This window comes from Chrysemys picta, chromosome 8 (assembly GCF_011386835.1).
Source record: "Chrysemys picta bellii isolate R12L10 chromosome 8, ASM1138683v2, whole genome shotgun sequence".
In the NCBI taxonomy this organism is placed as follows: Eukaryota; Metazoa; Chordata; order Testudines; family Emydidae; genus Chrysemys; species Chrysemys picta.
The window spans coordinates 102,615,617-102,642,033 of NC_088798.1; the positions used below are offsets into that span (position 1 = coordinate 102,615,617).

The window sequence follows — 26,417 nt, forward strand, 5'->3', positions numbered from 1 at the left end:
TGCGTGCACACATGCATGTATCAATGAATTCTGCTGCCCATCTGTCCCAACACCAGTGAATGCCCAAGAATATGGATTCAAAAAAGTTTGAGATTTTAAATCCACAAAGAAGTCAAAAGCTGCCTTACAATCCATCCCTCCTTGAATATATACATTACTATGATAAAACACCCTATCATATGATAAAATTTAAGACAGGCATTGGAACAGACTCTCCAAGAATGGCACCATTCCAAGGTCAATGTTCTTAGTAATTTTTATGAAAAAGGTATCACACATGCTCCTTGAATAAACTTCACTTACCCTGGAAATATTTCCTGAAAATAGACAGAGAAGTCTGCACTCTAATGACTGATCATTTGCTCAATTTCACTCTTGAAAATGGAATTTTTATACTCCAGTTAAAAGTAGCTTAAGTTAGGGGATTTGTACTGAAATTCTATCTTGACTAACTAGAGCACAGCTATTCCCTTGTTAACATACATTAACTATTCCCCTCTCTTTAGGCTGGTAGGAGGAAGTTCACAAGCATGTTTCTCTCACTGCAGTACCAAAATACAGAAGACACTTACATCATATCCTCTAAGAACAGCCAGGTGGAATGAAAGCAGCTGTAGGGGAATAACACTCAAGACGCCTTGGAGACAGTCAACTGTGTGGGGCAGCTCAATAGTTTTGTATGCAAATTTTGAACTTTCAGTATCTTCTCTAGAAGACAGAATAATTGGGCGACCCTATAAATAAAAATGTAATAATGAAGAGTGGTGACATACAACTTTTTGGGGGGTGTATGTTGCTGGTTTCTGAAATACCTATAGTATATTTTGAAAGCATTACTCAAACATATAGAAAGAAAAATGTCAATGCAGGTTTATTTTATAGGAAACTAGGTGCTTGTTTACATGATGGTATTTTTAATTTAAATCGAGATTTTGACTTTAGCACCATATACAGCTTTATTATTATTCCAACTGCATTTTTACAAGTCACTCTTCACCACTGGTGTCAACTTTTAATGTTATATTATAATCAGATGGCAAATGCATCTGATTTGATGATTAGACAAAATCACCATCACATTCTGTTTCTGAAGTGTGATCAGTAGTGTCATATTTCAACATGCAGAACATCTCTCCATATGATACAGTGCTCACTAGACGGCTTACCTGTCGAGCAATGACCTGTTGCAGTGCATTCTGGCACTTGGTGAAGCAGGGATCCTTCATAATTACCATGATAACAGGCATATGTTTATCTACAAGGGCCAGTGGTCCATGCTTTAATTCACCAGCCAGGATACCTTCGGAGTGCATGTACGTGATCTCCTTGATTTTCTAGAAAGCAAATGCCAGAGCATTAAGGGCAAAACAGGTAAGAACCTCAGAGGGCAAAAACAGATACAAACCTGAATGTCAGCTGTTTAAACATGGAAATAAGGTAACAGGTTAATTTTAATGTGCTCTTTTCAGAAATTGATTTATTTCCTCTTAAGACAAACCAATTCCCAAACTTATTTTTGGCAAAATTACCTTAATTTCCACTTCTATAAAAGTGGTGTACTCATTTCATGAGTTATGTCTGACAGAAGTCAATGGGAATCTTTGACTGGGGCAAAAAAAAATAGCCAGATGGGGTAGGAGTGACTAGGGTTAGTCAAAGAAATTTGCAACACAGATTAAGAGGTGTTAAAAGTGGCCAGAGTTAGAGACAGGTTTATATTTTAGAATCAGTCAAATCTTTGGCGAATGGTGATAGTTTCTGACCAGACATACTGCATCATGTGATAGTCCTAGTGCGAGAGGTTTACTGCAAAGATGGTGCAGCATAAAAGGTTCACACATTTTTTCCTTAGCCATATACATGTTTTGGGAGTTTAAATAGCTAGAAATGATGTTTGCCTGTATACAGTTACATTTGCAGATGGAACAAAAAGCAACGGGAAGGGGAGTGAAAGAATTAACTGCACCAGTTATTTTGTCTAATTCAAAAATGTAATTACAGGAAAAAGAAGCAAGCTGCTTTTTTTTTTTTTTTAAATATAAACCACCAAAATAGGTAAATAGGACCTTAAGTTTTCAAAAGCATACCCACCAATGCTCCTTCCAGGCAAGTGGCATAGTTATAGCCACGCCCCATAACCAAGAGCGATCTCTGTTTGTACAGTTCAAGGGCCAAGTCATGTATCTTCTCATCCAAGGACAAGACTTCTTTAATCATCTCTATCAGATCATATAATAAAAGAGAATGTAGCATAAATGCCATTATTCCATGTTTACTAGCTTGACAGTATTTCAATCTGTTTCAATGAAGCAGTAACAGATGGACTCAATTGTATGAATTTAAACTTATTTACAAAACTGCGAAGTTATGAAGGCTAGACAGACGACTGGATTCTAAAATGTCTTATTTGATCTAGTTTCCACATAATCCATTTAGTATTTTTAAATATACTTTTATAATTCTTTCTGGAACCTGTTTTGTATAGGCTTGATTTAAACAAAATAGTAAATACTCTAAAAGTTACTTTAAAAGGAACCTGTATCCAAAAAAAGTTATTCACTACAATTTACATTTTAGAGTAAGACATTTCTTGGTTTTCCAATTTCTTTACTTGGTGTCCATTTATATGGCAGCTCTGAGTATACGTCAACTTCACAACCATCAGTTTTCTTTATTATCCATACCTTTCGTGAAGCCATAGGAAAAGAGAAACTAAGTTGGAATGGGATTTTAAGGGTCAGGTAGCAGGAGAAAGGATTATACAGAGACAGATGTACTACTTGAAATCAAGTTAATATCATCACTTTACTTCGAAGGATTATATTCCAGAATGAGGGAAAAATCTCAGTGCACTAATGAGCTCTAATGCACCAATACGTGGAATAGTAAAAAAGTATGAACTTCAAATATACCAGGTAACGTTTGCAGCCCACTGATTATCTCCTGTCTCCTAGTCTGCAAAGAAATTCTGTCTTCGGACATCATGAGGCCAAACATTACAAGAGAGATGAACTGGCTGGTGTAAGCCTGCCGACAAAAACAGAACGTTAACTCTTACGGACTTGACTGCTTAATGCAACCTAAATCTTAACTACCAATATATTAACATTTTGATTGGCTTTCACAGAGGAAAGGTATAAAAAGCCACAGTGAACAGAGTTACCTTTGTGCTTGCCACTCCTATTTCAGGGCCTGCATTGATATGCACACCACAGTCAGTCTCCCTGGATATTGAGCTTCCCACGGTGTTTGTAATGCCAACCGTCAGAGCCCCACGATCCTTACAATACCGCAAGGCCATAAGCGTATCTGCAGTTTCTCCTACAGAACAAGCAGTTTGACATTTAAATTTAAACACAGAACAGCAAGAGCACTGGGAAACTTTAAATCTGTCATATTCAAGCTTACTTCAGGCTCTAACCAATTGAATCCAGTTATGCACAACAACAACAAAAGTTTGTAATCATGAGTGAAAACATTTACACTGAAACCTCATTTAAGCATTATTCACAAGCAGTTTCTACTTTTGATTCATGCCACTGATTTGAAAAGCAAGATTTGCATCCAATATAGAGCTCTGGTACCTTTAATCATTATCCTCCCTTGTTTTACTTCAAATTAAGACATTCAGACAGAAATAAGTTTTATTTATTGGATTTTTTTTTTTAAATAACTTTGCTACATGCCTCTATTCAGACAGGGATGAGCAGTCAAGGCAACTCACCTGACTGACTTATAAAAAAGCACACATCATCCCTGAATACAGGAGTGTTTCTATCCAGAAAGTCACTAGCAAGTTCCACCATCACAGGCAACTCTGTCAACTCTTCCAACATCTGTCGGGTCTATATTCAATAAGCACAAGACACTTGTTAATACTGCCATCCATATCAATACTTTATAGTTTTGTGTTTTTTGGGGGGGGGGGCAGGAGAGAGAGAAAAAACAAGGATGAATATATTTACAAAACTTAGTAAGAAAGATTTTATTTATTCCTGTTCTAGAAGATTGGGCAGCTGTAATTACTGATCAGTTTTAGTAAGTAACATCAAGGAGCAGAAGTTTAATTTCTGGCATGGTAGATCATAGTAAATCTGCATTAAAACAAAAAAAGTGTTTAACACTATGTGTCAGATGCAGAGGAAAGGGGAAAGAAAGATACATCTATTTTCAGACTCATACCAAGGGCTTAAATCACAAAGCTAAGTAATCCATATATTTTAGAGCAGGTTGAACGTACAGCTATTGCAGCATGATAGCTGGTCCCACAGCCAATAATGATCAGTCGTCGGCATCTTCTGATTTCTTTCAAGTGGTCCTTCAGACCACCCAACAGAACTGTAGTAAAAAAAAGTATACTTCAGCCAGGGATTTTATTATTAAGCCAATGTGTAAAATGTTCGTTATAAGCCAACAAAACTTCAATAATTAAATATTCCAAGCTACCTGTTTTGGTCTCAAAATTCATCCTGCCTCTCATGGTATTGACAACAGATTCTGGTTGTTCAAAGATTTCCTTCTGCATGAATGCACTGAAGTTACCTGTTTAGACAAACACGAAGGTTTCAGTTGTTTTTGTTATTTCAATTACAGAGTCAACTTTCAGAATGACCTGTAGAAGCATGCTGGTTTAGACAAAGCGTTAATGTAACATCTCATCTCAGTTGTGCCTGGATGGATGTTTAGGGATAGGGGAAGGAAGAAGAGTAGGCCATTTGCTCCATTTAACGGGATTAGTTTTCCCTAAAAAGGACAATCTAATAAATGTGTTTTGGAGGAAGTTGAACAGAAATAAGTAGTTTCTTTGTAATCAAAGTTCTGAGGTGTTGTATTATAGCTTTGTCAGATCAGTCCAGGCTTACGAGTACTGAACACATTAAAAACTAAAAACTACCTAGGGCACAAATCTGATGTTGTCATCTACAGGGGCAGGTAGTACAATGCACTCCCTATCCTCCCTTTGGTCAGATGCCCTGGGATTGCCAGCTTCCAGGAAGGACTTTCAAGTGCTAGAAACAGGTGCAAATCATGACATGATCAGATGGTAGTTTTCTTGGGGTATAAATCCCCCACACTCCAATATCAGGAAGACTGTCCACCTTTGAATAGACTATATTTGTAGATGTTCCAACTTACCTTTCATGATTTGCTGCAATTCCATCTGCAAGGTCTGGATGGCTCGAGAGGGGTCATCACTAGCTGAACGTTTTAGCCGATGGATAGAAAGTTTCCCATCAGCCACTGCTGCAATGTCATCATCTTCTAGGAAAATTACTCTGTTGGTGTGTTCAATGATAGCACTACAGAAAGACAGAAATAGAGGAGGAGACAGATTTATATTTGGAACAATGTTTCAGTGGGAAGCAGAAGTAGGATTAAAAAAAACAAAGCTACCCTCCATTCCAGCTACACATACTTTGCTGGTAGTTGCTACTTTATTTAATAATATATATGGAGATATCCCATCTCCTAGAACTGGAAGGGACCTTGAAAGGTCATCGAGTCCAGCCCCCTGCCTTCACTAGCAGGACCAAGTACTGATTTTGCCCCAGATCCCTAAATGGCCCCCTCAAGGATTGAATTCACAACCCTGGGTTTAGCAGACCAATGCTCAAACCACTGAGCTATCCCTCCCCCCTTTAACTTGCTTTGACTACTTGCATTAGATATATTTTACATCAGAGGCAGAAAGGCTAGAGATTGGCAAGTATCACTAGCATACAGCTCAAAAACTGGTGGTGTGCTATTAAAGGCTCTTTCCCACCTCTGGTATAAGTTTTCCCATCCTTATCAAATAAGTAGACTAATTACCAGTTGGGCTTCCTAAATCTCCATGATAAAACAGCCTACCTCCAATTCACAAAAGAACAGCAGAGAACCAACAGATAAGGTGTCAAAAACTGACTTTGTCACTGCTACAGAGCAAACCAAAAAATACAAGTGCTCATTACCTGGCATCAGAAGCAAAGAAAAATTCTACTGCTTTATCTCCAATAGCATGAAGGCAGGTAGAACTATCCAGTCTTTTCATTCGGGTCTTGCATATGTTCTTCACATTCTCAATGTTGCCTAGTGATTAAATAAAATGAGACAAGTCCAATATATAGACCAATCTGAAATGCAGAACCCAAGTCGTTTCAAATAGGTTGTGAACTACACAGCTCAAGATATCACAAAAAAAGTGATGATCACCATTTCTAAGAGGAAACCTGCATTTCTTAGAATTTTGAGTTGAATACTCTGTGTAATGTAGGACCGTGTATTTTGTTCAGACTATCTGGTAGCAAGGAGAGACACTGCATTTAAGTAACCCCTCTCAAATGGACATTAAATAACAAATACAAAATTGGATATTTTCAGATAAGAACTCACTTTGAGCATCTGTTGATGGTTTTAAGGTACAGAAGTTAACCTCTTCTCTTCTAAAGGACTTAATGTGACTTGAAATTAATTTATGTTTAAAAGAAAATCCTGCTCTGTATTTGTTATGTATCTTGAAAAACCAACAGATAAGCTAGTTATAACTTACATGTCCTATACAAGATAGGAATCTGTTCAGTGGAAAGCTTGTATTTGCTGCGAACTCCAATGAGTAGAGGACTCCCTCGCCTGTGAATGCAATGATGAGCAAGTTAGCTAGAAAGTCCTTTATACAGGGTAGGTTCTCTGATTAACTAGACATCTGCAGAGTTGAAAGGCCACACCCCTTCCTATTCCATAGGGAGGCAGATGCTCCAACCACACCCTTGTGGCATGATATATTGGGAATGATGCAACTGTAACTCAGTTTCCCCACCTACAACCACCCCCCTTATGGGAAGGCATGCCATGATCTTAGATGGTTACATCCCCAGGCTGCCAGTGCAGCAGCTATGGCTGCTGCTGGTGCAGTATCTGGTGCCTAGGGCTTCTCCTGCCCTAGAGGTCCCATCCCCGCCTCCTTCCTGCAGCTGCTGAGGTCCAAGTGCCGCTGGGAGATCGCCCTCACTGTATCATCTAGGCTGCTCTCCTCCATAGCACATATGGAAATATATATGAGCAAATCTTTAAAGCAGTAGTTGGATCCCTTTATACTGCATACTCAAGAAGCTGCTCTTTTCTACAGATAGATACTTTTCTCTGCCTCTGAAATGAGACAGCAGTAAGCCCAATAATCATTGTATAATTAGGGATTTGTTTTGCCTTTCTTCCTCTCAAACTCAGGACCCTAATTACTGTGCCTATGGACTTGTGTGAGGTTAGGAGGCAAGGCAGAATTCTATCACTTTTCTGACCCAGATGGATCATACCCCACATTAAGTCACTAGATTACACTTTAAACCAGTCCATTTTTTGTAACCTCAATTAAAAAGAGTCAACATACATGTTCTACAGCATACCTAGGAAATTCCACACCTATAGCCCGTCCAATGTGGCGTGTCTGACTCTAAGTTCTTCTCTTGATACAATATATAGCAATTCCTTCTAAAATAACTGAGTTACATGCATCAAGAATAAGTCTTGTTTGTCAAGTTCTGACGGCTTTTCAGTTGTGTTTATAAAATGCTAATTCATGTTTTACAAAATTATTACCTCAACAACCGAGGCTGCATTTATAACAGACTTTCAAAACGAAACTCGTGAAACAATTTAATCCTTTAGAATTCTGTAGTTTTAGAAAGTAAGACTAGTTAATGATCTCAATTAAAGAAGCATTGAGAGGGAATGGAGTTGCAGTTTGCAACCATTATCTACCTGAGCTCAAGAACCATACAGGATGTTATGCACAGGTGCAATATTTTCATCATCATATTAGTCAAATTTCCTTATATTTCATTTTTTTCTAACAGTTTTCAAATTGTATTTGATTGAATCTTGATAGTTACTTAGAAAATAAAATGGTTAAATACTGAAGTGATTTTTCCCATATTTTACTGATCAGACTTTATATTACAGACCACCACGAATGAAGAAAATTTATTTTTAAAAAATGGATTTTCACTAACCTGGTGGCAACAGCTTCACCTGGGTAATGGATGCTCTTGAAAACCAATGCGAAAGCACCTTCCTGGAAGCCATACAAATATTAAAAAGGGAAAATCCCAAATAAGTTACATGAATGAGTCACATCTTGCATTAATCTGGGCCCTCCTCTTCTTGAGGAGCCTCTTGGGTCTAGCTCTTAAGGTTATCTGGAGTCTTTTCCTGAAGTCAAATTGCCCCCTTTAAGGGGTCAGCCAGGAAGTAGTGGAATAAATGCAAGGCAGACAAACATGCACTCTACAAACAGCCAGAAAGATTAGAGGAAGAGAACTCCCCCTCTCCCTCCGCCCCATACACACAAAAGGCTGTCAATTCTCATCATGAACAACTTTAAGAGTCAATAAAAATGACAGCTACAGATTTTCAGTAACATTTAGAAATGTAATACAAATTTGTTATGCATTACAGGATATACATGGAATGACTTCCAGGTTTGTAGGCCAAAGTTCTGGTCCTACTACTTCTTAGTTTGCTTACTATCAAGTTCAAGTATGGGGCTCCATTTTTTTATTTGTTTTTTTATGACACCACACTCAGAAGCAGTCTTGTATAAAAATGTTTGTTAGCTTTGAAGTTGAAAAGTACCATACTGTGCAAGAGCAAACTCCTGCCCCATGTTACCAAGATTAAGACCATCTCCTGACACACATTCAGGGACAATATGAAATAGGCAGGGTGTGGAACTGCTCAAAAGCAAAATCCACAGAGCTACAGAAGTGGGTAGGCAGTCTATGCAGATGGATTCACCAGTCCCCTAACTAGCTCTCTGTGAATCCTATCCTTCTCTCCTGTTTATTGCTGCCCTAGTGTTGCAGAAAATCTTAGGGAGTTGCTGCAAGGAGGAGAACGGGGGACTCAATGGTGAGGGGGGTAGGGCACAGTCAATTTCAGTATTTATGGTGCAAGTTTGCAATTCCTAGGTCTATAGTAGAATATTTAGCTCACCAAAACACAGTAATAGGCTCCCATTTCTAAACCAACAGTTAAAGCATACATACATAAGACTGAACTCCAAATAAGGAACCAAGATTTTTTACTAGACTAAGTTACTCAGCATTGCTGTGATTCAAGTCTACCTGTATTTAAATTAATCACAGTAGCACTTGAGATCACTGCTCTCTGCAAAAGAGGCCCGTTAAAAAGGATGGCTACTATTTGACACCTGCAGAATGTCACATTAAGCAAAAGCGTTTTATTTTTAAAACAGTCTAGCAAAAAGCAGCAACATTCCCCTTGCTGCTTTAAAATACTAACAAAGTTTGAGATTTACCAAGTTTTTCAAGCTTCCAATGTTTTAATCTAATTTCTTGCTCTATAAAAACCACTAAAACAAGTTATTTGCAGCATCTTTTAGTTAATTCTGTGGTGGATTCAATAAATTCATGAAGATATTCGAATAGCAGTATGAACAGTCCCCCTTCGCACAGAAAGATGGAATTCCCACACTTACCAGTTGTTGAATAACTCTCTCTACCAAGGCTGAAAAGCTGATATCTTCAGTCTCTCTGTTATCATACATGTATTTGACCAGCTTTGGGATGGTTTCAGTGTCAGTTTCTGATTCAAACTCATAGCCTTTGGTTTCCTGCAATGTTATAGATTGAAGGCAAGATAAGTGTTTTCTTCCTCAGGCAGGAACTCAACAAGTGCCTTTAACTGGTGTGTCTCATCAGAAAGATACGTATCTCAAACAGAGGATCATATTGGACTGGTATATCTTTTTTAATCACTGAACAAAGTGTAAAGATGTAACAAAACATAATAGCATTATTTTCAAAGGAATATTTAGATAAGAGACTTTAACTATAACAGAGCAGGGTAGAACATGAGCAACAATGTGCAAAGAGGTTTGCAGATAACACCAGTCATCCCATGTAAAGTGCTAGAAATGCAGTGCATTGTATCAGTTCCTGGGTATTATCCTTATTAGGCAGCTTCCATTACAATACAGTTTTTAAATGAAATGCTGCACATTTTAATTCACACTATGCAAATGCCATGAGAAATCTGTACATGTTTGCTTGTATTTCCTAGTTTTGGAATTATTCAAGCTGCCATAAACTTACCAGAAATTTCCTCAGGTCCTTATAGTTTGTGATGATTCCATTATGGATAACTACAAACTCTAAAGAGAAGATTAAAATAATTAAACTCCACACACACAAAATTAAAAAGTGAGACGCTTAAAGCCACAAAATACATTAGTTACTTCCAGAGCTTTAAGATCAAGATTTATCACAGTACCCCCAGAGTGAACTACAAAATCCTAGGAGTTTTGTTTTTTAAAAATACAACCTTATAGGACTTAAGTATTGAGATAGTTATACAGCCGTCGCTACTCTAGTGGTATTGGAGCACTTCCCAAAATAGAAACTGTAAACTGGGGGGAGGGATAGCTCAGTGGTTTGAGCATTAGCCTGCTAAACCTAGGGTTGTAAGTTCAATCCTTAAAGGGGCCACTTAGGGATCTGGGGCAAAATCAGTACTTGGTCCTGCTAGTGAAGGCAGGGGGCTACGCGCAATAACCTTTCAGGGTCCCTTCCAGCTCTGGAGATAGGTGTATCACCATATATTATTAAATCTCTTTTCTCCTCTTCCCAGCCAGCCAGTGGGAGAAATACCTTGATTGGCTTGGGGGACGGGATGGAAGAGAGTGGTCTTTTTGGGGGGGGGGGGGGGGGAAGAGTCTGTTGCCCTTTCTAAAGAGTTCACACTTAATTTCAGAGATTAAATATTGTAACCAGGGCCGGCTCCAGGCACCAGCCTGGCAAGCAGGTGCTTGGGGCGGCCACTCCAGAGAGGGGCGGCCACTCCGGAGAGGGGCGGCACGTCCAGCTATTTGGCGGACGGTCCCTCACTCCCGCTTGGAGCGAAGGACCTCCCGCCGAATTGCTGCCGCAGATCGCGATCGCGGCTTTTTTTTGGCTACCAAAACCCTGGAGCCGGCTCTGATTGCAGCTAGATATTAATATTAACAGTAATCTTTATTAACTAGTTTATTAAGGACAGTGTTTTGTTTAATATAATTGTTAATAAATATCTAATAGAATATATGCAATTTAGCCAGACTGAGCAATGATTAAACCCCTTGTACACCAATTAAAAATTCACCACCCAAAAATCATTACATTTGTAAGAGACAATAGGCCATTCGTATACTGTAGTATTTAAAAATAAAGTAACTTCTTTAAAAATAAAAACCATTACCCACCAGATTTGCAAAAGAATTCAGTTCCCATTTAGGCACCATAATAAGTAGCGAGATTTTTAAACAGAGGTTAGTATGCTGGGGGCTGTGTACTTTTGAACATTTGGTCCTTATTTGTTTAGAACTGTTAGGATGTCAGGCCACACTATGTAGGTGCTCCTGGTATAATTTAAATTGCTACACCTATGATGTGTACTTAAGATGTCTACCCCACCCACTTCAAACAATTCTCCTCCCATTTTTAGGTGCCTAAATGGGTGTTGAGCTCTTTTGAAAATCTGACCCCAAGTCCAGAAAAATCCAGTAGGCCAAGACAGGGACAATTTCCACCTCTCTCTCTGCAGACTCATGTACAACAATAGTCAGGAGAATATTCAGTTTGGGCTGATCAAAATTTTTGGCACCACACAAGAATCTGTTTAGTAGCAGCTAAACTATTCTAGTATTCTCATATCAGCAAAGAGATGATTTTTTTCCTGGAGTACTAGCTGCTTCTAATGTAAGTTACTTAGGCTGGGTCTACACTATAAACTTAGTGACAGGCTTCAGAGTAGCAGCCGTGTTAGTCTGTATCCGTAAAAAGAACAGGAGTACTTGTGGCACCTTAGAGACTAACACATTTATTTTTACTATAAACTTAGATTGGCATCACTGCATTGCTCAGGGGTGTGGATTTTTCACTGAACGACAGAGTTATACGGATGGTGTAGACAGCGCTATGTGGATGGGAGGGCTTCTCCCATCAACACAGCTACCACTTCTTGCAAAGGTGGACTAACTATGTGAAGGGAAGATGCTCTCCTGCTGGTGTAGTAGTGTCTCCACTGAAGCGCTAGAGAAGTGCAGCTGTGCTGGTGGAGCATTTTAAGTGTAGATCTACCCTTAGAATTTTTCTAGCCAATCAGAATTCAGACATACTAATAGATTGCTCAAACTTCTTTATGAAAGTTATTTTTAAGCATTTTACAGTCCCCAACAGGCTAAATTCATCCTCAATCTAATCCCTTTGAAATGTAGTTACACTGAGGATGACTGACCCAATAAGATGTATTTCTATATTAGGTCTGAGTAGATGCCTAGTAGTATTGAAATTTTGATACAAGCAAATATTTATCATTAGTGATTCTATTGCACTTGTGTTTAAGTGAAATTTGTGTCATGACTGAGACTCTTAGATGCAGGGATGTTTTATTTAAGCAATTACTGCTTTGCCAAGTTCAGAAAAATCCACAAAATTGTTCGTTGAAATTTCTGTTTGAGAAGGTAACGGAGTTCAGACTATTTGAAATTTACACACAAGTCAGTTTTATAGTAATCCACTGTACAGTAACTCCTCACTTAACATTGTAGTTATGTTCCTGAAAAATGCGACTTTATGCGAAACGATGTTAAGAGAATCCAATTTCCCCATAAGAATTAATGGAAATGGGGGGGAGGGGGTTAGGTTCCAGGGAAAAAATTTTTGCCAGACAAAAAGAATTGTATACATATACAGTATAAATTGTAAACAAACAGTTTAATACTGTACACAGCAATGAATGACTGTGAAGCTTGGTTGAGGTGGTGGAGTAAGAGGTGGATATTTCCCAGGGAATGCCTTGCTGCTAAATGGTGAACTAGCACTCGGCTGAGCCCTCAAGGGTTAATAGAGCCTCACACTCTACAGACAGCATGGACGGAGGCAGGAGGGAGGAAACAATAGATGCAGGGCAGTAGCTGCAAACACTTCCCTGCAAAAACTGAACATGATGATGAGCCCACACTATCCAGCTGGAGTGCACCACTCCCTCCTCCTGACAGGACACGCACAGCTGCTGACTTTCCAAAGTGCTGCGGGGTGCGTGGATGAGTGAGAGAGACATGCATTGCCCCTTTAAGTACGCTGATCCCACTTCAAGCACATTGCCCTTTTAAGCAGATCAGCCAGTTCTGACAGGAAGCAACCGTTTCCTGCAAGCTCCCTCCTTTCTGTCCCTGAGCCCAGGGCCATCCTTATCCATACACAAAGTACGCAGCTGCGTAGGGCACCAGGAAATTTGGTGCCCCAAATTTCCTGGTGTCCTGTGCAGCTGCGTGCTGCTCCAGCCCTTGCATGCTGCTCCAGACCCTGCTACGGCTCTTCCCCAGGGCCCCCACCCCTGCTCCGCCCCTTCCCCACCCCCCCAAGCCAGCCTTCTCCCCCCGTCCCACCGAGGCCTGGGGCCCCACACACATCCCCCATGGGCAGGGGCTGCGTAGGGCCCCAGAATAGCTAGGGACAGCCCTGCCTCAGCCCTGTCCCCTCCTCCGCTCTGTGGAGCGGAGGTGCGGGGGGGAAGGGGGGGGCATGCAGGAGCAGGGAGACATCCTGATATCAGCACCCTCCCTCCCCCAGAAAGCACCGGGGAGCAGCTCCAAGGCAGAGGGCAGGTCAGGAACAGCACAGCAGTGGGGGGAGGGACACCTGAACTGCTGCTGGGCAGCTGCTGAGTCACATCCCTAAATTCCCTGTAAGGTGAGCTGATGGGGGGTGGGGGGGAGGGCTGCTGGCCCCCACGGTTCTAATCCCCACAAGGAGGGGCTGCTCTTCCAGAGAATCCTGCAAACAGTGGACAAAGCAGGCAGCTGCCAAATGACGTTATAAGAGAGCAGTGCGCAACTTTAAAGGAGCTTGTTCCCTAATAGGTCTGCAAGGTAACAACGAAACAACCTTAACCGGGACAACGTTAAGTGAGGAGTTAATGTATTCTGAAGCCTTTGGTGACATTTCAAATTCAAATAGGATTCCACACTGGTACAGAGAATACCTACCATTCCTTTTATCCGACCTCTGAGGGTGACTATTCACTGCATTGGGCACGCCATGGGTTGCCCAGCGAGTGTGAGCAATTCCAAAATGTGTTTCAAAATCTGCCTTTAAGTCCATGCCATCTTGTTCTATAGAGAGGGAAATCAGTTTAAATTAAATTAATCAAATTAAAGTGATCAGCTTTAAATTGAATCTTAATCACACAAATGCAAGATTAATAGAATTTGGTCCCTCAACATTTTTAGATTTCAGTAGATTAAAAAGCAGTTGGAAGATGGCAAAAAAACCCATAAATATTTACTTTCATGACACTCAACTTTGGATGGTTCAAGTTATTGTGATTAAAACCTTCATTTGCTAATGTTGAACCATTTTCAACTAATCCTACCAGTTATGAACTAAGCCAAAAAGTTCACATTACTAGAAGATACAATTCAGACATATTGAAATGCAACTTCTGCTTTTCATAGATGGAAGTGGAACCCTGACAGAACCTGGTTGTCAGCGGGCAGGATTGAACCGGGACCCCTGGAGCTTAGTGCATGACCCTCTACCACAGGAGCTAAAAGCCAGCTGGCTGTTAGCTAAGACTGTAGAGCAGACTCATTTGATCTCTTCTCTCTAAGTGGTCTCAATGCCTCTGGATGGGACAGAACACCACACCCAGGAGGCGTGTGGGTTACGGAAGTGTTATATAAAACTGATGCTGTGAAGACAACCAGTTGCTTTAGTGCGAATAAGAGCTTCCGTTGTACAACAATACGAGCTCTGCCATGCCGGCTGCAGAATGTACATGAAGTGTATGACTGCTTGCAAGAGGAAGCTCATATTTCAAGAAGCATGTTAGCCACCCAAAAATGAAGAGTGGATTGAGGCCTCCAGCAGCTTTACTTTAACAAGAAGACTGCGGCTTTACCCTTGGAGCATGAAGATTGATTTACTTTGTGACAGCAAGTGTCGTTGATCACAGACCACTCACTCCAATCTAATGCCTGTTATACAACGCAGCAATCAGCAGTAGTGTTTTGTGATGTCTAAGGTGATATCATACCAGCAATACATACAAAGCCAACATAAGGATTCTTAAACTTACTGTGTAACTCCTCATCTAGTGCCTTCACTTTTCCTCTTTTCTTGATTAGTCTGATGTACCTTTCTTTATCTTCATTATTATTTCCATCAATGGCAACACCTAGAATTCAGAAGACATTCGTGTCAGCTACTTAAGAATGCATTTAACTAGATGATCATGATGTTCCCATCTAGCCTTAAAGTCTAAGAGTCTAGAAGAAATGTCCAACCTGAGATGAGACTGACAAGCACATGCAAAGGCATGGCTCTACTTCAAAATTAGCCTCCGAAGAGAAACTCATGAAGTCTAGTACTGGACTCCTGTAGATTAGGGCAAATCCTGTATCCCCAATTCAGACAAAATTCCCACTGACGTCAACAGGAGTTTTGCCTAAGTAAGGACCCGCAGCTAGATTTTGCCTAGTGACATTAACAAGTTAAAATTAAAATGACATAAATAAGCCTCCTTGATTTCCCCCCTCTGCCACTTCAACAAGATACATTCCATCCCCACCCAAAAAACTCCAAAACCCAACCCTATATATAGTGTGTAGACAATGCTCCCTTATCCTGTTTGCTTTGATTACATGATCTACACCTCAATTATAGATGAACACCTGATTAAATCAAGTTTTCAGCCCTTGAAGGAAAGTCGAAGATCAGATTAATAGTCAAGATAAATTTTGATCCTCTCCTGGCAATGGTATAAAACCAGGTTGAGAGAATACTGTGCAAATCAAGATGCTAAATTTTGATTAGAAGCATTAGCCATATTATCTTAAATTTAAAGATAAGCAGTTAGCATAATCCTGTTTACAACTGCTCATTTGTACAAGCAGCAAGTTTAGATACCTGCAGAGTCATAGCCTCTGTATTCTAATCTCTGTAGCCCTTTTATCAGAGTCTCAAATATCTCCTTCCGGGTCCGAGGTACTCTGTAGTTCAGATAAGCAAAGATTCCTGTAAAGCAAGGAGAGAGGAAGGGAGACAGAACAGAAAGATCAAATATTTAGTTTGGATCCCTTCACAAACTGATTTAAAATCCTTTATGGAATTCAAAAATATTAATATTACCAAAAAAAACCCCACATTTCCCAATAAAGTCTCCTATATTTGGTACAGTCATTCCCAATGGGCTTTAAAATGGGAAGAGAAATTTATCCAACCATTTTAAATGCTGCAAACCAAATACAGTGTTCACATTCATTAAGCAAGTGCACCAGTTCTAAGCAATGTTTAGCCTTTCATTCTCCTCACAGGCATATCCAATTAGGAGCAGCAGTGAACATCGAGCTGAAAAGAGTGTCTTCCCAACACTTCTTGATGATTACAGCTGAAAATGAGAGTATTGTGATCAACTTCATATCTAAAACTAAGACATCTGAATACTAGGGTACAACGAAAGGTGACATTGATAATCAAAGTCAGGGCCCAAAATGCTTATTAAATAGGATAGGTATTTTGAGCAGTCATCTATTTTGGAAAAGTTCCTACTTTATATGGTATGCAACAGTCATTTTAGCAGGGAGAGAGAAAACTAGGGAAGCAAATACAAAAGGAAAGAAAAGACATTAAAAAGGAAGGACAAAAAAAGTGAGGGGACAAAGGAGACACCCCCGAAGTTCTCCTTCTGTGCTACCTCAACATAACCTGCTTGCCAACCCCGACTCTACAAAGAGTCAATAGACCCATTTGTCATCCCACATGCTTCAGGGTGTTGAGTTACTACAGTGAATTCTTTCCTAGGTGTCTGGCTGGTAGGTCTTGATGACATGCTCAGGGTCTAACTGATCACCATATTTGGTGTCAGGAAGAAATTTCCCCCCAGGTCAGATTGGCAGAGACCCTGGGGAATTTTCACCTTCCTCTACAGCATGGGTCACTTGCTGCTTTAAACTAGAGTCAATGGTGGATTTTCTGTAACTTGAAGTCTTTAAATCACGATTGGAGGACATCAGTAACTCAGCCAGAGGTTAGGGGTCTATTACAGGAGTGGATGGGTGAGGTGCTGTGGCCTGCGATGTGCAGGAAGTCAGACTAGATTATCATGATGGTCCCTTCTGACCTTAAAGTCTATGAGGTCATCTTGTGCAGAGAGCAATCTGCTGTAGAAAAGAACTGAACTCTCTGCTCCATAAACAGAAAGACAGAATGAGAAGAGAGTGCACAAGCGGGAATCTCTTTTCTTGAATGGAAGGGAAAGAAGAACAGGGGAATGGGACACCACTAAGACAGTAAGGAATTCTTGATGCGTCGGGTCATTTTCTGAAGGCTGGGGTGTAGAAGAGTAAGTGCAGCAGAGCAATAGCATAATGTTCCTAATGAGACTGAAAGGTAACTGCTGATCACTTTAGGGGATGCAACTATATTCAGGTTTTGGTGTGTGGTAGTTTTGGGGTTGGTTTTTTTTGGTTTTGTTATTTTTAAGGTGACCTGCAAGACACAAGTATTCTCGTGACTATTTTTGTTATAATGGTAGCCTGGAAGGTTTTGATGTTAAAAAAATGCCTTAACTAACATTATAAATTAGCTCCGGACTACTCCAGAAAACCATATCCAGGCTACAGAACTAGTGAAACTGACACCACAGAGCTAAAGGAGTGAAAGTTGAGCTATTAAGAGACCGTTAAACTTGAAAGTATTGTTTTTATTAACAAATACAGAGCTGCAATGACTAATTAACATTTTGAATACAAGAAGCATTTGTTAAAGTTTCAATACCTTCACTCCATCAATTAAAGGTATTAAGAACTCAACAACATAATTTACATATCCCAGTGGTCTCCCAAAAGCAAGGAAGTTGTAGTGAAGATATTATAGTTGAACATCTAGGGACAAATTCATTGTTAGTGTAAATCCAGTAACTTCAAAGAGTTTCTACCACAGATATTATAATTAGCCGGATAGCTTTTTAGTCTCATATAAACTATTGCGCTCATTAGACTGATCCAGAATAGCATATCCTCAGAAGAACAGTTCTGTGCTACAGAAGAGAAATCCCTATTTAGTCTCTCTCACCAACAGAAGTTGGTCTAATAAAGGTTATAACCTCACCCATCTTCTCTCGAATATCCTGGGACCAACACAGCAACAACAGCACTGCATACATCTATTTAGCGTGGGCATTTCCAATATGCCCATCCTATTAATATCCAGGTGGCAGTACGTGCCGAGAACATTGACACAGTTAAAAATTTTTAAAAAGGCATCTAAACACATCGCAAGTGTTATTCTTAAATGGATTTCTTGGAAGTAATGTCTACAGTTTATTACATACAAAGCCTCCTTAAACGGAGGATTTTTGGACAGCTTTTCCAGACACCCATTTCCAGTTGTTTGATGTATCCCAACAGCCTCAAGAGCAGAATTCTTAAATACAAATTTCTTAATATCATTCCAAAACATTGCTACATGCTTCCCTTTTCAGATCCAACCCTGCTTTCTATGCCAGATTTCGCAACGTATTTAAAGACACCTCAGGCTTGTATGTTCAGTGTGGCGTCTTTGTGACTATGCAGAGCTCCAGGAAAAGCTTCCTTTGGGACTGCCTTTACAATGCTACCAGTGTGCTGTAATTGTTAAAGGCTCCTTGTTTCTAGGGAACTCATAGCTATATTTCTACATATGTCAACTAAGAGGTTCAGAAGCCACTAGAGGCCATTACACTGAAAGTGATAGCTGCACCTGGATTGCCAAGGAATATATTACAAATTCTTTGGGTACAGGGAAATAATTCCTTCTCAAAACCAAACCTCTACAGTATTTCCTTGTGTTTCACAATTTATTCACTCCTTGTGTACTTTCTCCCCTGAACAGATCATCCTTTTGGCTGGATTTAAAGAGGAATTGAGCAACATGCAATTAGAAATAACAAGCATTTTAGTATAGTGTTTTCTGAATAGCTAGCAGCCACTGGAAGCTGAACCAAATTACAGGTTTGACAAATATTTTTACTCAATATAAAGGAGACCTGTGAAACGGATCCTCTGAATACCATTAAAAAGTGTTAGATAGATGCAGTTTCCAACGGAACTTGTAATGAAAAAGCTAAAACATTTTAGCTTAAGTATTATACCCCCCCAAAAAATCAAGTAAAGCCATTGAAAGAGATGGTCTCACCTCACTAGCACAACTTAAAAAATGAAATGTTGTCCTTGAATATAAATATGAGGTACAAGATAGAGTCGGATATATTATAGCTAACTGTTAATGTTCAAAGTCATTCTTTTGTCTTTTGCTAGAGTATTGTTCCTTTGACCTCAATACCATGTTGTAACTGCATCACACAGAAGATGAAGCCAGTTATAAACTGTAGTAATGACTGTAATTATCTGATTTGATCAAGTTACTTGTAGCTGATTGTAAAGAAGCCATTTTGCACTGGAATAGACAAACAAAACACCAAAATACCACTCAGAAGTTTAAGTAAGAGCAGAGTTAATCTTGCTCTCCTTAAACCCCGACCAAGAGTCTGCAATTCTGGCTTTCCCTGACAGACTGCATGTCATGTGTTAGAAAAAGGATTCGGAGGGTTTTCTATGTAATTGCAAGACTTCACCAAGATGGGGGCAGCCTATGCTTTGAATTTGACCAAAAGTAAAGGCACTTCTCCCCACCCCCACCCCAGACTAAAGTCTATTCAATAGTTGGAGCGAGTGTGTTATTGGTGCCAAAATCTTAGCTCTGAGAAAAGAAAATGAAGTTCACTTTTAAATGGACGAGAGCTTATTATTTTACATTTAAATAGCCAAATCATCTGCTTAAAATAGAGTCAACACTTTTTACACTGCATCCTCATAGGGTCGAAACATCACTTTTAAAGGTGACCGATGTGGCAGAGATTCTCTCTCTCAAGAGAGTCTCTTCAGCCACGTTCGCAGCTGCCAGAAAAACCAACTGAGTAAATTCTTTACCTCTCAGGGGCACCTACCCATGGTCTCTTGAGACTGACAGATGCCTACTACTACTATTACTACACTCTTTTCATGCAACAACATTTCCATTTACACAAACACCAATGCTGGCCAAAATTTTCCAAATTAATCACCCGAAAAGGGTGCCTAGGTTTCTATGTAGCTCAATTTAGGTACTTACATTTTAGGAACCCACATTGCAAACCTTTGGCCTGTAGGTGTCTGACACCCACCCACCCCAGAGATTAGACAAGAAGGTACCACAGTGAACATTTCCAGATTTAAATCACTGGAGGAGAGAATAAACCTTAAAAAAGGGACTATTCATACTTTTAAAATATCTGCTGACTGTAGAGAGAATGTTGAAAGTGTCCAGGTTTCACAGAATAGCTTCCACATGCCATGTATGTGTTAAGGGACATGTGACAGTTAATGGGGTCATACATGTTATCCTGGGCATTTTACAGATGTCTCACATCCAGAACAAGGATTCCCTGTCCTTTCCCCACCCACAATGGCATTTTGGGACTGAAGTTCCATTATAACATTTTTTAATTTTTACGTCACTGAAGACATCTGGTCCCCAAATGCTGGTGATAGCAGAAGGCTCAGTGCAATTAAAATCACATCACTCTCACTATACATGACTGGTTACTCCCCTTGCCATTTCATACGGAGTCAGTTACCCCACCCCTAAATTAGAAGTTTTACTAAACTGCTTTAGCAGGATTAACTCCCTTATTTCCTCAACCAATAAAGCCTGCATACCTTGGGATTAAGTCATTTCCAGTCTCTCAGCTGAATGTTTCTAACTGACATGTTTGTTTACCTAGGGTTGTCTCTCACCTAGGTTGCTTTGTTTTTTTGTTTTAATTAAGGTAGCTTTTAGGTTTGTTTTGATGAAAGCAACTTAAAAAAGTAATTAGATGTTTGAACATCTCTTTGGACATTTCAAAAATACAAAGCATTGATTTCTGATTCAGAGCATAAAAGTAAGGGAGACTCAGTAAAACTCAACTTCAGCCCAAATCTCACACCAAGAACCTTTTTAAAGTTTCAAACAAGTACAGGTAAGTAGCACACTTTTCCTTGTCCCCCAAAGGGACTCCTTACCTTTACCAATTTCCTCTCAAGTTTTGAGGGGCCTCACCAATCTAAAAAAAAAAAGTTAAAACAAAATTCCCTCTGTTGCTAAACTGCACTGCATTAGCAGCATTAAGAGCCCTAGTGTAGACAGGCTGCTGTCACTGTTTGAAGCATCACAGAATCTAGTCACATTCAAAGCCGGTCTAATCAATGGTCTCTAAGATGATAGCCAACCCAACAAAGGCCTTGCCTTCAGTAGGAAAGCAAAGGTGTGTTAACTTGTAATGTAGACATGGCCGTGGCTAATTCAATGGCTACAACAGCACAGTAGCTCTGTGGAGTTAACACTTCTTACATTGATGGAAGAGATTTTTCTGTTGATGTAGTTATCCACCTTTCTGAGAAGTGGCACCTAGGCTGAGGGAAGAACTCTACTGAGTCATGTGAAAACTACTACAAACTGCCTTATCACTAGAATTTTAACTAGGGCTGTCGATTAATCACAGTTAATTCACGTGATTAACTAAAAAAAATTAATCACGATTCATCACACTGTATATAAAATACCAACTTAAATTTATTAAATATTTTTGAATTTTTTTCTACATTGTCAAATATATTGATTTCTATTACAACACAGAATACAAAGTTTACACTGCTCACTTTATATTGTTTTTATTACGAATATTTGCACTGCAAAAATTATAAACAATAGTATTTAATTCATCTCTTACAAGTACTGTAGTGAAATCTCTTTATTGTGAAAGTGTAACTTAAAAAAAACCCTACCTTTGTGTTACATAACTGCACTCAAAAAGAAAACAATGTAATACTGCTGAGCCTACAAGTCCACTCAGTCCTACTTGTTCAATCACTAAGACGAACAATTTGTTTACATTTATGGGAGATACTGCTGCCTGCTTCTTATTTACAATGTCACCTGAAAATGAGAACAGGCGTTCACATGGCACTTTTGTAGGCAGCATTGCAAGGTATTTACTTGCCAGATATGCTAAACATTCATATGCCCCTTCATGCTTTGGCCGCCATTTCAGAGGCCATGCTTCCATGCGGATGATGCCCGTTTAAAAAAAAAGTGTTAATTAAATTTGTGACTGAACTCCTTGTGGGAGAATTGTATGTCTCATGTTCTGTTTTACCTGCATTTCACGTTATAGCAGTCTTGGATGATGACCCAGCACATGTTCTTTTTAAGTACACTTTCATATAGATTTGACAAAACGCAAAGAAGGTACCAATGTGAGATTTCTAATAATAGCTACAGCACTCGACCCAAGGTTTAAGAATCTGAAGTGCCTTCCAAATCCAAGAGAGAACGTGTGGAGCATGCTTTCAGAAGTCTTAAAAGCGCAACACCACGATGTGCAAATTATAGAACCCAAGCCACCAAAAAAGAAAAACAGGCATCTGCTGGTGGCATCCAACGCCAATAACGAAAATCAACATGCGTTGGTCCACATTGCTTTGGGTTGTTATCGAGCAGAACTCATCAGCATGGACGCATGTCCTCTGGAATGGTGGTTGAAGCATGAAGGGACATGTGGATCTTTACCACATCTGGCACATAAATATCTTGCGACGCCTGCTACAACAGTGCCACGTGAATGCTTGTTCTCACTTTCAGGTGATATTGTAAACAAGAAGTGGGCAGCATTATCTCCTGCAAATTGTAACCAAACTTGTTTGTCTGAGCGATTGGCTTAAGTAAACTGAGTGGTCTTGTAAGCTCTAAAGTTTTACATTGTTTTATTTGTGAATGCAGGGGGTTTTTTGTTTTTTTGTTTTTTACATAATTCTACATTTCTAAATTCAACTTTCATGATAAAGAGATTGCAATACTTGTATTAGGTGAAGTGAAAAATATTATTTCTTTTGGTTTTTTTACAGTGCAAATATTTGTAATCAAAAATAAAGTGAGCACTGTACACTTAGTAGTCTGTTGTAATTGAAATCAATATATTTGAAAAGGTGGTCATTTGGACCTAGAGTAGTGGTTTTCAAATGTTCATTTGTGGACCCCTAAAAAATTTCAAATGGAGATTAAGACCCCTTTGGAAATCTTAGACATAGCCTGCAGATCCCCAGAGTTTGCGGGCCAAAGGCTGAAAACCACTGATCTAGAGCAAAGATTAATAGTGGAGCCACCCAGTAACCCAAAAACAGAGAACCACGGAAGTGTACCACCTGAAGCCTGTTGTGACAAAAGATGTTTGGAGGCAAGCCAACAAGATGGAGTCTGGGGGAGGACAAACAGAAAGATCTGATTGGGTCAGAAAGGGAGTTAAGGATGGGAAGCTGGTGAGGGAGGCATTACCTATGACAAGCACAAATGGTTTAAAGCAGGGGTGGGCAAATTACAGCCCGCAAGCCACATCCGGCCCGCGGGACGGTTCTGCCTGGCCCCTAAGCTCCTGGCCCGGGGGGCGCACCCCCGGCCCCTCCCCCGCTGTCCCCCCTTCTCCACAGCCTCAGCTCGCTCCGCCACCAGCACAAGGCTCTGGGCCGCAGGGCTGTGAGCTCCGGGGGCAGCGCAGCTGCAGAGCCCGGCTTGACCCCGGTCTCTGTACTGCGTGGGGGTGGCATGGCCCAGCTCTAGCACTGCCAGCCACCAGTGCTCCAGGCAGCACCCTAAGGGGGCACGGAGCAGGGGGGGTTGGATAGAGGGCAGGGGAGTTTGGGGTGATGAGCAAGGGATGGGGTGTGGATAGGGGTTGGGGCAGAATAGGGGGTTGAATGGGGGCAGGGGTCCCGGAGGGGCAGTCAGGAAGAAGGGGGGGTTGGATGGGGTGGCGGGGGGGGGCAGTCAGGGGACAAGGAGAAGGGGTGGTTGGATGGGGCAGGGGTGCTGGGGGGAGTCAGTCAGGAATGAGAGGAGGGGTTGGATGGGATGGCGGGGGTCCAGGGACAGGGGGATGTGTGGATGGGGTAGGGGTCCACAGCCCCCCCCCCCCCCATCAGGGAACAGGGGTGTTGGATGGGGCAGGAGTCTGGGCTCCCCCAACCCGCCCGCCATACAATTTCCAAAACCCGATGCAGCCCTCAGGTCAAAAAGTTTGCCTGCCCCTGGTTTAAAACCAGTCACACCCTCCCAGATCTATGGTTTACCATCCCCACAAAACAGATGCATCAAGACCAGAATTCTGCAAAATAAAGAAGCCCAGAAAGAACAGTTGTGGATCAAGTCTGGATTTTCTGTATTTTTAAATAGCTAGAATTCCTGTTCACGCTGCAGCAGGGGTTCTGGCTAATTGTAATGCTATTAAAAAATAAGAGAGACAAGGTGGGTGAGGAAATATCTTCTATGGGACCAGCTTCTGTTGGTGAAAGAGACAAGCTGTTGAGCTCCACAGCTTGTCTCTTCCACCACCAGGAGCTGGTCCAATAACAGATATTCCCTCACCCACCTGGTCTCTGGGGCCAACACAACAACCCTGCACATTAACAATAGAGTCACTCCTGTCCCAGCAGTTGCTCCCCGGCTGTCTCCCAGGAGGAGGAGATGCAATTACCAACCCCCCCCCACCACCACCACCACCCCCAAACACACACACAGTTTGTAACAGGATTACAGATAAGCTTTGTCCTCACTCCCATTCGCGGTGGCCACCAAGGACCTTGTAGCCCCCCGCCTCTCCCCCCGGCAGAGGGGCAAGAACAGCCACCTAGCCGCCCCTCCCCCCGCATCCTCCATGAGAGCGGCAAGCTCTGGGGGTCGTGGGGCGAACCCCTGGGAGTGGTGCCACCTCTGGCCCCAGCTCAGCTGGAGGGCGAAGGGGCGGTGCCAGGCTCGATGCGAAGGGGCGGGTGCCAGGGGCAGAGAAAAGCATCCGCTCGTCTCCTTGCTGGGGTGCGGGCTGGAACGGAGGTGCCCCCTCCCCCCGTTTCAGGGGCTTCCCCCTTCTGGGGGCCGTGAGGCCAGGAGAGGGGGCGCCTGCAAACGCCAGGACCCCGGGCAGGATGGAAGGAGACGCCCCCCCCCCCCTCGCCGTGTTTTCCGGCTTCTGAAGAAAGGCGGGGGGGGGTCCTCCCGCCAAAGGGGGCGAGGGCTCCCTCGGGGCTCGGCCCCCCTAGACTCCGCTTCGGGGGGGTCCCCACGCCAGGCCAGGGGCGGGATGGGCGCAGGCGAGCCCGTCACTCACCGCACATGGTCGCAGCGTAACCCTGGTCCCGAGGAGGCGAGTCCGGCTGGAGCCGCGGCCCCGGCTCTTATAGCGCCGCCGGGCCGGCTCCCGCCCCGCTCATTGGCTGGGGGCAGGGCAGGGGGCCGGTCCCGGGGCCAGCGCGGCCCGCACCCCCCCCCCCCCGCGGGCTGGGAGGGGGGGGGTCAGTGTCAGGGGCACGGCGGAGCTTGCCCTGCGAGGGGGCACTCCCCGCTTTGAGAGATGGGCACGTTGCATGAGACCTACGTGCACAGACAGACCCACACCCCCAGAGAGAGAGAGAGAGTGTGTGTGTGATTAAACTGGGTACATTGTAGTAAGGGCACGTGGCTCTTTCCAGAACAGCCAGCTAGAAGAGAGCTTCCCCAGGGCAGCAAAATAGTTATTTTAATAATTCATTCAATGAGTGGTCCCCTGCAGATCACTTCGCAGGAAAGAAATTCTGAACCACGGCTCAGACTCAGTTCTTTTCCTTATCTTAACCAGTACTGTATTGTACTCTCTTTGGGGGGATTTTGAACCACCAGAAAAAGACAGGTTTCAGAGGAGCAGCCGTGTTCGTCTGTATCTGCAAAAAGAACAGGAGTACTTGTGGCATCTTAGAGACTAACAAATTTATTTGAGCCTTAGCTTTTGTGGGCTACAGCATCCGAAGAAGTGGGCTGTAGCCCACGAAAGCTTAAGCTCAAATAAATTTGTTAGTCTCTAAGGTGCCACAAGTACTCCTGTTCTTTTTGCAGAAAAAGAAAGAGGTCCAGAGACCTGCCTCTGAGAGCCACTGACCTAAAATGACGGTGGTTGTTTTTGTGGCAGATCATGTCCTTAGCCAGTACGTCATTCATAGTACAAATCTGGAGTAGCTTGACTGGCATTGGGATAGGCACACCAGCATTAACTGGCTTTTACGAAACTTTTGATCTCTTATCTTAAGAAGCCTTGTCAATAGGAAGAGAACAGAACTGTGACTGCTCAGTTTTGCAGTGAGTGCCCTGCTTTATATAATTGTACTGAGGTATTTTGAGAATGATTATACGATTGCTGTGTCCCTTGGACATCACAAAAATCTCTCATAAGGATATTCAAGTGAGCAAAATTCTTAATACAGAGTAAGAAGATCACACTCTGTCAGTCAACATATATTTCTGCTG

General features: G+C 41.7%; 1 protein-coding gene across 4 annotated transcripts in view; it reads right to left on the reverse strand.

Annotated features, from left to right (window-relative positions):
* Positions 1-26,417, reverse strand: part of GFPT2 (glutamine-fructose-6-phosphate transaminase 2) — a 42,736-nt gene that overhangs the window by 967 nt on the left and 15,352 nt on the right. For 2 of the 4 annotated variants that reach the window (XM_065555086.1, XM_065555087.1), the window contains exons 2-18: positions 15,942-16,049; positions 15,112-15,210; positions 14,021-14,146; positions 10,089-10,147; positions 9,473-9,607; positions 7,986-8,047; positions 6,530-6,609; positions 5,952-6,069; positions 5,137-5,300; positions 4,447-4,542; positions 4,241-4,338; positions 3,725-3,845; positions 3,164-3,321; positions 2,913-3,027; positions 2,092-2,219; positions 1,167-1,334; positions 573-734 (exon numbers count right to left, since the gene is read on the reverse strand). In XM_065555086.1, coding sequence (XP_065411158.1) covers positions 573-734; positions 1,167-1,334; positions 2,092-2,219; positions 2,913-3,027; positions 3,164-3,321; positions 3,725-3,845; positions 4,241-4,338; positions 4,447-4,542; positions 5,137-5,300; positions 5,952-6,069; positions 6,530-6,609; positions 7,986-8,047; positions 9,473-9,607; positions 10,089-10,147; positions 14,021-14,146; positions 15,112-15,210; positions 15,942-16,049 — 1,997 coding nt within the window. Of the gene's footprint in view, positions 1-572; positions 735-1,166; positions 1,335-2,091; positions 2,220-2,912; positions 3,028-3,163; positions 3,322-3,724; positions 3,846-4,240; positions 4,339-4,446; positions 4,543-5,136; positions 5,301-5,951; positions 6,070-6,529; positions 6,610-7,985; positions 8,048-9,472; positions 9,608-10,088; positions 10,148-14,020; positions 14,147-15,111; positions 15,211-15,941; positions 16,050-21,115; positions 21,157-25,248; positions 25,383-26,417 lie in introns of those variants that run through there. The other 2 variants (XM_065555088.1, XM_008166440.4) reach the window with 2 other exon arrangements.